Source organism: Hemitrygon akajei, chromosome 17, assembly GCF_048418815.1.
Source record: "Hemitrygon akajei chromosome 17, sHemAka1.3, whole genome shotgun sequence".
Lineage (NCBI taxonomy): Eukaryota > Metazoa > Chordata > Chondrichthyes > Myliobatiformes > Dasyatidae > Hemitrygon > Hemitrygon akajei.
Genome location: NC_133140.1, coordinates 89,098,628 through 89,110,132, shown reverse-complemented (window position 1 = coordinate 89,110,132; position 11,505 = coordinate 89,098,628). Strand labels below are relative to the sequence as shown.

The window sequence follows — 11,505 nt, the reverse complement described above, 5'->3', positions numbered from 1 at the left end:
GGAAGATTATTTATGTCCTCCTTAGTGAAGACAGAACCAAAGTAGTTATTCAATTGGTCTACCATGTCCTTGTTCCCTATGATCAATTCACCTGTTTCTGACTGTAAGGGACCTACATTTGTCTTGACCAATCTTTCTCTTTTCACATATCTATAAAAGCTTTTACAGTCAGTTTTTATGTTCCCTGCCAGCTTTCTCTCATAATCTTTTTTCCCTTTCCTAATTAAGCCCTTTGTCCTCCTCTGCTGGTCTCTGAATTTCTCCCAGTCCTCAGGTGTGCCGCTTTTTCTGGCTAATTTGTATGTTTCTTCTTTGGACTTGATACTATTCCTAATTTCCCTTCTCAGCCACGGGTGCACTACCTTCCCTAGTTTATTCTTTTGCCAAACTGGGATGAACAATTGTTGTAGTTCATCCATGTGATCTTTAAATGCTTGCCATTGCATATCCACCATCAACCCTTTAAGTATCATTTGCCAGTCTATCTTAGCTAATTCACATCTCATACCTTCAAAGTTACCCTTCTTTAAGTTCAGAACCTTTGTTTCTGAATTAACTATGTCACTCTCCATCTTAATGAAGAATTCCACCATATTATGGTCACTCTTACCCAAGGGGCCTCGCACGACAAGATTGCTAACTAACCCTTCCTCATTGCTCAATACCCAATCTAGAATGGCCTGCTCTCTAGTTGGTTCCTCGACATGTTGGTTCAGAAAACCATCCCGCGTACATTCCACGAAATCCTCTTCCTCAGCACCCTTACCAATTTGGTTCACCCAATCTATATGTAGATTGAAGTCACCCATTATAACTACTGTTCCTTTATTGCACGCATTTCATCCCGTTTTTTACCTATATCGTTGGTACCTATGTGCACCACGACCACTGGCTGTTCACCCTCCCATTCCAGAATGTCCTGCAGCCGCTCAGAGACATCCTTGACCCTTGCACCAGGGAGGCAACATACCATCCTGGAGTCTTGTTTGAGGCCGCAGAAATGCCTATCTACTCCCCTTACAATCGAATCCCCTATCACTATAGCTCTCCGACTCCTTTTCCTTCCCTCCTGTGCCGCAGAGCCACCCATGGTGCAATGAACTCGGCTGCTGCTGCCTTCCCCTTATGAGACATCTCCCCCAACAGTATCCAAAACAGTATATCTGTTTAGGAGGGAGATGACCTCAAGGGACTCCTGCACTACCTGCCTGCTGCTACGCTGTCTAGTGGCCACCCCTTCCCTTTCTGCCTGTGTAGCCTTTACCTGTGGTGTGGCCAACTCACTGAACGTGCTATTCACGACTTTCTCAGCATCGCTGATGCTCCAGTATGAATCCAATCGCAGCTCCAGACGCTCAGTGCGGTCTGCCAGAAGCTGCAGTTGGACACACTTCCTGCACACATAGTCGTCAGGGACACTGGAAGTATCGCTGATTTCCCACATGCTGCAGGATGAACAAACAGGATTGAACATCTTCAATGGCTACATGATATTATGTCTTATTTAAATTTAGAGAAGGTCCGCTGCTCAGTCTTAAATTCGAAACAATCTTTTTATGATATCTGGGGACCTTTCCTAAATTACTTTTCCAATTTATAAAGCTTAACAGTGCACAGACTTTTATGTATATTCCTATCTTCTCTTCTTAAGCGAATGTGTTGTTTTTCTAATTATCCATTATCATCCATCAGCTTTTTTCTTTGGTAGGGGGTTGACTTTTTTTTATATTAAAAATTTCTTTTATGATGTATGACCTATCTTTAAATTTTTGATTATGAAGTGGTATACCTTTATGTGATGTGTTATAACATTTTGATCAATTTTATTACAATATATGAATGTACACACTTTATGTTGAGATGTATCTATGTGTTGCACTCTGTAAATCTTGTTTCTTCTTCCGAATAAAAATACCGTAAAAAAAAAAGAACCTATGTATCTCCAGCTTAAATGCACCCAACAACCTGGCCTCCACACCTCCCTGTGGTAACATATTCCACAAATTCACCACCCTCTGGCTAAAGAAATTTCTCTACATCTCTGTTTTAAATGGAAGCCCCTCTATCCTGAAACATCCTTTTCACATCCACTCTGTCTAGGCCTTTCAACATGCAAAAGGTTTCAATGAGACACCCCCTCATCCCTCTGAATTCCAGTGAGTACAGACCCAGAGCCATCAGAATGTGAGGGGATCTCACTGAAACCCACCAAATGTCGAAACAAGATAAGGTGAATGTGGAGATATGTTTCTTATGGTGGGGGTATCCAGAACTAGTGAGCACAGCCTCAAAATTGAGGGGCAACCTTTTAAAACAGAAGTAAGGAGGATTTTTGCTAGCCAGAGAGTAGTAAATCAGTGGAATGCTCTGCCACAGACTGCAGTGGAGGCCAAATCCAAGAGTATATTCAAAGTGAAAATTGATAGATTCCTGATTGGTCAGGGCAACAAAGGATATGATGAGAGGGCAGGTGTATGGGGTGGAATGGGATCTGGGATCAGCCATGATGGAATGGTGGAGCAGACTCAATGGGCTGAATGGCCTCATTCTGCTCCTATAAATATGGTCTTATGGTCTAAACATTCCTCACATGATAACCCTTTCATTCCTGGAGTCATCCTTGTGAACCTCCTTTGAACCCTACCCAATATCAGCACATCTATTCTTAAATAACGAGCCCAAAACTTTCACAATACTCAAGGTGAGGCATCACCAGTGCCTTATAAAGCTTCAGCATCACATCCCTGCTCTTGTATTCTAGACCTCTTGAAATGGATACTAACATTGCATGTGCTCTCCTCGCCACTGACTCAACCTTTAGGATGTTCTGCACAAGGACTCCTAACTCCCTTAGCATTTCAGATTTTGGGATTTTCTCCCCACTTAGAAACTAGTCTGCATATTTATTTCTTCACTAAAGTGCTTGACCATGCATTTTCCAACACAGCAATTCATTTGGCACTTTCTTAGCTATTTTCCTAATCTGTCTAAGTCCTTCTGCAGCCTTCCTGTTTCCTCAACTCTTCCTGCCCCTCCTTCAATCTTTGTAGGATGTGGGAATTCATGGAACCCTGATGACTACACCTGCGGGAAGTGCAGCCAACTCCAGTTCCTGAATGACCGCATTAATGAGCAGGAGCTGGAGTTGGATGAACTTAGGATCATCCGGGAGGCAGAGCAACTGATAGATATGACTTCTCAGCAGGTGGTTACACCCAGAGTGCAGAATTCAGGGAGGAGATGGGTGAACACTGAGAGAGGTAAAAGGAGAAGGAAATCAGTGCAGGGTCCCCCTGTGGCCATTCCCCTCAGCAACAGGTATAATACCCCTTTGGATACTGCTGAGGGGGGTGACCTATCTGGGCAAGGCAGCAGCAGCCAGACCAATAGCACTGTGGTTGGCACTGAGCCTCAGAAGGTAGGGTGAAATCCCTGCAGAACACCACTGGTCACCAACCTCCAAGTAGAATATGAACCATCTACAACCACTTTTTGCCTTTAGTGGACAAGCCAATTCTGGATCCATGAAGCAATGTCTCCTTGGATCCCAGGCCTCTTTACTTTCTGAATGAGCCTTGCATGGGGAACCTTATCAAGTGCCTTACTGAAATCCATATACACTACATCCACAGCTCTAGCTTCAAAAATGAGTTTTGTTACAACTTCAAAGAATTTAATCAGGTTCGTAAATCACGATCTGCCCTGGACAAAGCCATGCTGACTACCCCTAATCAGATTATGTCTCTCAAAGTGCTCATAAATACCGCCTCTCAGCATCTTCTCCAACAACTTGCCCACTACTGATGTAAAATTCACTGGTCTATAATTTCCTGGGTTATCTATACTCCCTTTCTTGAAAAAGGGAACAACATTTTCAACCCTCCAATCGTCTGGTACTTCTCCTGTCCCTATTGATGATGCAAAGATCATCGCAAGAGGCTCAGCAATCTCCCTCATTTCCCACAGTAGCCTGGGGTACATCTCATCCGGACTTATCTAATTTAATACTTTTCAAAAGCTCCAGCACATCCTCTTTCTTAATGTCTATATGCTCAAGTGTTTCAGTCTGCTGTAAGTCATCCCCACAATTGCCAAGGTCCTTTTCCCGGTGTATACTGAAGCAAAGTATTCATTAAGTACCTCCACTACCTCCTCCGACTCCATGCACGTTTCCACTATCACACCTGATTGGTCCTATTCTCACAGGGCTCATCTTCTTGCTCTTCACATACTTGTAGGATGCCTTGGGGTTTTCCTTCATCCTGCTCACCAAGGCCTTCTCATGGCCCCTTCTAGCTCTCCTAATTTTATTTATTTATAAATGACTTGGATGAGGAAGTAGAAGGGTGGGTTTGTAAGTTTGTTGATGACACAAAAGTTAGGGCTGTTGTAGATAGTGTGGAGGGTTGTCTGAGGTTACAGCGGGTCATCGATAAGATGCAGAACTGGGCAGAGAAGTGGCAGATGGAGTTCAACCCAGATAAGTGTGAAGTGGTTCATTTCAGTAGGTCAAATTTGAAGACAGAATGCAATATTAATGGTAAGACTCTTGGCAGTGTGAAGGATCAGAGAGATCTTAAGGTCCGTGTCCATTGGACACTCAAAGCTGCTGCGCAGATTGACAGTGTTGTTAGAAAGGCGTATGGTGTGTTGGCCTTCATCAACCATGGGATTGCGTTCAAGAGCCGTTAAGTAATGCTGCAGGTACATAAGACCTTAGTTAGACCCCACTTGGAGTATTGTGTTCAGTTCTGTTCACCTCACTACAGGAAGGATGTGGAAACTATAGAGAAAGTGCAGAGGAGAATGACAAGGATGTTGCCTGGATGGGGGAGCATGCCTTATGAGAATAGGTTGAATGAACTTGGCCTTTTCTCCTTGGAGTGATGGAGAATGAGAAGTAACCTGATGGAAGTGCATAAGATGATGAGAGGCAGTGATCAAGTGGATAGTAAGAGGGGTATAGTTTTAAGGTGCTTGGAAGTAGATATGGGGGGGATGTCAGGGGTAAATTTTTCACACAGAGGGTGGTGGGTGCGTGGAATGCACTGCTGGTGATAGTGGTAGAGGTGGATACAATAAGAGACTCTTGGATAGGTACATGGAACTTAGAAAAATAGAGGGCGATACCATAGGGAAATTCTAGGCAGTTTCAAGAATAGGTAATATGGTCAGCACAACATTGTGGGCTGAAGGGCCTGTAAAGTGCTGTAGATTTCTATGTTCTCAGGGTTCCTTTAACTTAAGCTCCCTAGTTGCCTCCGGTTTGTTACATAACACGCAATCCAATACAGCTGATCCCCTAGTAGGCTCAATGACAAACTGTTCTAAAAACCCATCTCATGGGCATTCAAAGAACTCACTCTTTTGAGATCCATTACCAACCTGATTTTCCCAATTGACCTGCATGTTGAAATCTCCCATGACTATCAAAAAATTGTCCTTTTGACGTGTCGTTTCTATTTCCTGTTGTAACCTGTGGTCCACATCCCACCCTACTTTAGGGAGGCCTGTATATAACTACCATCAGGGTCCTTTTCCCCTTGCAGTTTCTTAACTCAACCCACAAGGATTCAACAACTTCCGATCCTATGTCACATCTTTCTACTGATTTGATGCCATTCTTTACCAGCAGAGCCACACCACCCCCTCTGCCTACCTTCCTATCCCTCTGATATAACGTGTAACCTTGCTCACTCAGCCCCACCCACTGCAGTATAACTCCCAAGCACCACCCCACGCACTGCAGAATAGCTCCTGCCCCCCACCCACTGTACTATAACTCCTGCCCCCACCCACTGTATTATAACTCCTATCCCTACCCACAGTGTTATAATTCCTGCCTCTCTCCCACGCACTGTTGTATAACTTCAGCCCTGCACCCACCGTAGTATAACCTGCCCGCCCCCACTCACTGCACTATATCTCCTGTCCCCAGCCACTGCAGGATAACTCCTGCCCCCTCCCCCCACTCACTGCACTATACCTCCCGTCCCCAGCCACTGCAGGATAACTCCTGCCCCCTCCCCCAGCCATTGTAGTGTAACTTCAGCCCCCCACCCACCGTGGTACAACTGTTGTCACTGGGTAGGACAGCGGCTCCCCGCTCCCCGCCCTCCCCTCCCTCGGGAACGGACCTGTGACGGGTCAGGAATCCCTCGCTCTCTCCTCAGTTCTGGGTTTTTCGGGCGGTCCAACAACGCGGAAGCAGCGAGGATTTTTCTCCTCGGGATTTCCAGGCTCTCCGGCTATAAAACGCGATGCGCGGCGAAGCTGGGGAGATCGGATCGGCGGATGCAGCGAGGAGAGCGGCTCGGAAACCAGGGGGCGATGTGGGCCGTGCAGGTGAGAGAGGTCCCCGGGGTCCGCAAGCCGGGGTGGGGGGCGGGAGCAGACGGAAGAGGCAGAAGAGATGAAGAAGTGGATGCGCGAAGAAGAAGGGGTGGAGGGAGAGGGAGCGGGGATGGAGGGGTGGAGTGAGAGGGAGTAGGGATAGAGGGGATCGGAGAAGGAGCGCGATGGAGGGAGCGGGGATGGAGGGGTGGAGGGAGACGGGATGGGAGAGGGAGCGGTGATGGAGGGAGGAGAGCAGCGGTAAAGGTAAACAGACGGAGAGGGAGAAGAGTGAAAGAGTGGATGGAGGGGAGAATAAGAGGCACAAAGATGAGGTTACATGACGGAATGGGCATTGGCCAAGCTCAGGGTCAGCGGGATGGGGATTGGTCGGAGTTCAGGGGCAGCGGGACGGGGATTGGCCGATGTTCAGGGACGGCAGGGTGCGGATTGCCGGAGTTCAGGGGCAGTAGGATGAGCAGTGGCCGAGTTTAAGGGCAGCAGGAAGCTGATTGCCGGAGCTCGGGGACAGCGCAATGCGGATTGCGGCAGGTGAGGGGCAATTGAACGGGGATTGCTTGAGGTCAGGTCATCGCTGCAGCCTCCTCATGCCTCCTGTTCCCCTCCCTCCGCCTTCCCCAGCTTCTCATGATCGTATCCATGTGGGTGAGTCTCGGACAGACGGGCCGGCCGAGACGAGAGGGTCGCAATCAGTGTTTCGCCGCTGAGGAGCTGGATATCCCGGGCAAAGTGTTGCAGAAACTGCTGCGCAGGGCCAACGCGGGACACTTGCTCTCTGTCAACCTCGTGGAACAGCTGGAGCGGCAGCAGATGCGGCAGGGACATTGCCCCAAGATGGGGCACCAGTCAATTCACAACCCCAAAATCAGACACCGTTCCATCTCCCCCTGGGAGTACAGGTACGGGCTCTGAGGGTCACCGTGGGTGCGGACATGGGGACTGGTGTTGGGGGGAACCGACTGGGATAGGGGTTGGGCACTGGGCAAGAGTCAGTGGTGGGGGTGAAGGAGGATCGGACGGTGTGAGAGATGAAGGGGGGGGGTGCGATCGGCTGTAATTGGCGCTGCGTATTGGATACGGGTTGGGACGGTTGCGGCTCCGATGGGCTGTGTCACGGGAGCAATCGGCCCCCTCATTGATATCCGCCCGTTTTCAATTCCAGAATTGACTACGACGAGAACCGCTACCCCTCGAAGCTGGCCTTCGCTCGCTGCCTATGTGACGGCTGCATCGACGCCGAGAGCGGCGAGGAAACGCTGGCTCTGAACTCGGTGCTGCTCAAACAGAGCATGTTGGTTCTGCAGAGGCAAGCGTGCGCGGGGCGAGACGATCGCTACAGCTTTGAGCTGAAGTACATTCAAGTGCCGGTGGGCTGCACCTGCGTCCTGCCCCGGAGCCACTAGCCCCGTCCGGCGGCTTACTCGGCCGGCTTCTTCAGGGGCCTGACACCGCCGGCCGGCCGCAGTTTAGCGCAGGTCTTCTGCTCGACAGGTCCCGGGTCCACCGCGCAGAGCAACCACCTCCCGAGTCAGTCCCCGGCCGCTCGACCCACCGTGGCTGTGCTGTACACCAAGCCTTATCCGGGATGTTGGCTGGATTGTGTGCCCTGGGGTGGGGCGAGTTTGTACAGGGGGAGTGGCGTGGCGTGGCTGCGGTTGTTCTGCATGACGGGACCGTCCTGTGCTGAATACCTGTGTATTGGCATCCTGTAGTCATTGTGTGACTGCGCGTTATTTCACGTGTTTATTGCCGAGTTTTATTCGCGTTAACTTACTCCACCTTCTCTCTGTAACCGAGCAAAATGTTTGTGTCCCAACGGACAATTTATATTTATGATCATAGTACCGTCACACAGACCCTCGGCCCGTCGAGGCGCTGCTGTCGTCTCGTTTGATTCGCGTCCTGTTCTGCACGAGGTGCGGCCACGGCCCGAGGACTTTCTGTGTCTGTCTGTGACTTTATTCCCGTTGTTATACTTTACATTAAAGTATTGAGCCGAGACTAGTCTCGGGGCTTAATCCGTGAGGGTGGCGGTATTACTGACTGTGACCAATATCAGATATTGGGATATTCCATCCATGGCCCTGGAATTCAGGGTGTTTCCAGACAGGGATGTAGCCGGTGCTGCAGAAATGTGGCCGTTCTGTCTCCCTGTTACACGTTCCCGGCGAGGAGGAGGTCGGACCTTGCTTTAGAGCGGGAGAACCCTACCCACCGCCACAACCCCTGGTGCCTCTCACCCCTTAGCAGGGACATGGAGAGGGGCAGGAGTAACAGGGTGAATCGCGGCTTGGGGATATCCAATACCAAACAGGGAACATCGCAGCCCTGGGGTCCAACTCCAGACCAGCGAATTACTTTGTGTGTGTGTGTGGGGGGGGGAGGAGATTCCTGCCTCCCTAACGCGTTTTTATATATTTAACGAGATAATTAAGATTTATTTATATAAATTATATATTCAGATTCTATTTATAGATATATAAAGGTCGCCTAACAGGATTTTAATAAAAATATTGACAAGGTCCCGCATAATTGACTGATCAGAAAGGTTGAATCGCACGGAGTCCGAGGCGAGCTGACAAACTGTGTCCTGAATTTCTCGGTGATCGGAGGCAGGAAGTTGTGTTAAAGGTTCTTCGAACTTCACTAAGCACTGGGTAGACCGCAGACGGGCACCACACCACAGGGACGATGTAGTTCCGTCGGGGAGGGTGCAGAAGACATGCTGGAGGACGTTCATAATATGGAGAGATTGAACAGGCTGGACTTGTTTACCCTGGAGTTAAGGAGGCTGAGTAGGGTGTGTTTAAGCGAAGGGGCACAGTTAAGGTAAATCGTCAGCATCCTTTTCCCGTGGTGGGCGCAAAAAAACCAGCTTTTATATGGGTTTGCCAGTGACACTTGTGAAATTTGTTGTTTTGGGGCAATTGTACATCGCAGTATATAATAATAAAAGCTATAAATGACAATATATTTAAAATCCATTAAGTAAGTCCTGCAAAAAGAGAGAAAGATAGTGAGGTAATATCAATGTGTTCATTGTCCACTCAGACTCTGGTGGTGGAAGGGAGAAGCTGTTCCTGAAACGTTAAATGTGGGTCTTCAGGCTCCTGTACCTCTTGGCTGATGGTAGGAATGAGGAATGGGCGTGTCCTGGGACATCTTTAAGGATCCATAGACATCCTTAATGATGGATGCCGTTTTGTTTTGAGCGATCGCCTTTTGAAGGTGTCCTCGATTCTGGGGAGGCTGGTGCCCATGATGGAGCTGACTGAGTTTACAACTTTCTGCATGTTGTTTCTGATCCTCTGCAGTGTCCTCTCCATACCAGACAGTGGTGCAACCAGTTAGAACGCTCTCCACGGTTCACCTGCAACTTAAGATGAGAGCGCGGGGGTTTCGACGGATTTGGGTGACACGAGGGGGCGCTTGATATCAGGAACTCACTGCCAGAGAAAGTGTTGGACTCTGATACTCTGGTCACTGCCTTAAAGAAGCTTTTGGACAGCCAGGTAACCAGGCCTGGCATTATGGCTAGCTGTGCCATAAGCACAGCTAGCATGGATATTTTGGGCCGAAGCCTCCCATTTTGTACTGTACGACTGCGACTGTAATGTAGAACAACGTGCGTGACTTTAGTTCAGTTACAGGCGAATGTGAACGGAATTCTTCCCGAGAGGACGAAAAGCAACTAACTGCAGATGCTGAAGTTCTGAAATAAACCAGGAAGTGCTGGAAATTCTCAGCGGGTCGGCTAGCCGGCTCAGGCCTCTGCAGAAATATTCAGCGGAATATTTCTTTCTCGTGCACTGACGCAATATGTTTGCTCAGATTCTGAATGTAATTTGTTATAACTTTCTGCCTTTTTGTTACATGAAAATAAAGTTGAGGTCTAATTTTAATCTCCTGATCTTGTGTTGGCTGCACCTACAGAAACGTAGAACAGTACAGCACATTGCGCACACGTTCATGTGCCTTACCAAACGGCTCTTAAAGTCCCTAACGTTCCGACTCTACCATCACCCCAGACAACACATTCCAGGCACCCGTGTGTAAAAAAAATGCCCCTCACATCTCCTTTGAAATTACCCCCTCTCACCTTAACTATTAGGTAGTTCAGCTCTGGGGGATAAAAGATACTGACTGTCCAGTCATGCCAACATAGAAACATACCGGGGTGATTGATAACTTCGTGGCCTAAGGTAAGAGGAGACAATTTTAGAAAACCTAGCACATTTATTTTTCTACATAGTCCCCTCCTACATTTACATACATAGTCCTGCGGTCGTGGAGCATACGGATCTTGGACCTGGACCTGCAGAAAGTGTCCTCAAATGGGTGATTGATACGTTCGTGGCCTAAGGTAGAAGGAGATGAGTTATACAGCTCCCGTTACATGCACATGCAGGACAATTCTTCGAGTGATTATGCAGAAAGTTTGAAGTTAATAACTCATCTCCTTCTACCTCAGGCCAAGAACTTATCAATCACCCCGATCAGTTATTAACTGATGTTATTAACTTCAAACTTTATGCATAATCACTCAAAGAGTTGAACTTCAGGCCTAATCAAGTCCAGAAGATTAATTGTTTACTACTGTACCATAAACTATGCTTCCTTAGTTTGATCGATTCTTTGTCATTGGAATTTTGTAGTCTAACGGTTTTGTACGTTTTTCTTTTGAACAATTCTCTCCTCTATTCTCGTATACTCTCATAATTAGTTTCTGTTCTTATCGTATTTTTTCAACATGTTGAGTTAATTTTTCTTTCAACCTGATATTTTCAACTTTTTTTTTAGCTCTTTTGAATATTATTTAGTCTGTCCACTCCAGAAGTTTAACCGTTTATTTCTGCTTCATATAACCTTGGTCCCTCTGTTTGGCTGATCAATTCGTTGCAATTTTACAGTTCATTTGTTTATTACTGTTTTTTTGAAAAATTCTGTTTTTCTTCTGATATATTTTCATAAATAATCCTTTTTCTTCTCGTATTTTTATTTTTTCTGTTTAGAAAATTAATAGAGTTAACTTCGGTAATTTTTTTTCTTAGAAATGTTTCTTTGCAAACACTATATTTTGGATGTTTAAAGTTCTTTTGAAGGTTATGTAGTCTAGGTTGGAACACATTCTGCACTAATCTTTTCTTCTCT

At 47.2% G+C, this 11,505-nt stretch overlaps 1 protein-coding gene across 1 annotated transcript; it reads left to right on the top strand.

Annotated features, from left to right (window-relative positions):
- The first annotated feature begins 6,139 nt into the window (after positions 1 to 6,139).
- Positions 6,140 to 10,256, top strand: il17c (interleukin 17c). The gene is made up of 3 exons (XM_073070501.1): positions 6,140 to 6,345; positions 6,976 to 7,253; positions 7,517 to 10,256. Exons 1-3 carry the CDS (start codon positions 6,295 to 6,297, stop codon positions 7,755 to 7,757), a joined length of 570 nt encoding a protein of 189 aa, XP_072926602.1. The 5' UTR covers positions 6,140 to 6,294; the 3' UTR covers positions 7,758 to 10,256.
- The last annotated feature ends 1,249 nt before the right edge of the window (positions 10,257 to 11,505 follow it).

Coding starts and splice junctions, on each gene's coding strand:
- il17c (XM_073070501.1), top strand. CDS start 6,295: ATGCAGCGAGGAGAGCGGCTCGGAAACCAGGGGGCGATGTGGGCCGTG. Junction 6,346..6,975: donor GGGCGATGTGGGCCGTGCAG/GTGAGAGAGGTC, acceptor CGCCTTCCCCAG/CTTCTCATGATCGTATCCAT. Junction 7,254..7,516: donor ATCTCCCCCTGGGAGTACAG/GTACGGGCTCTG, acceptor TTTCAATTCCAG/AATTGACTACGACGAGAACC.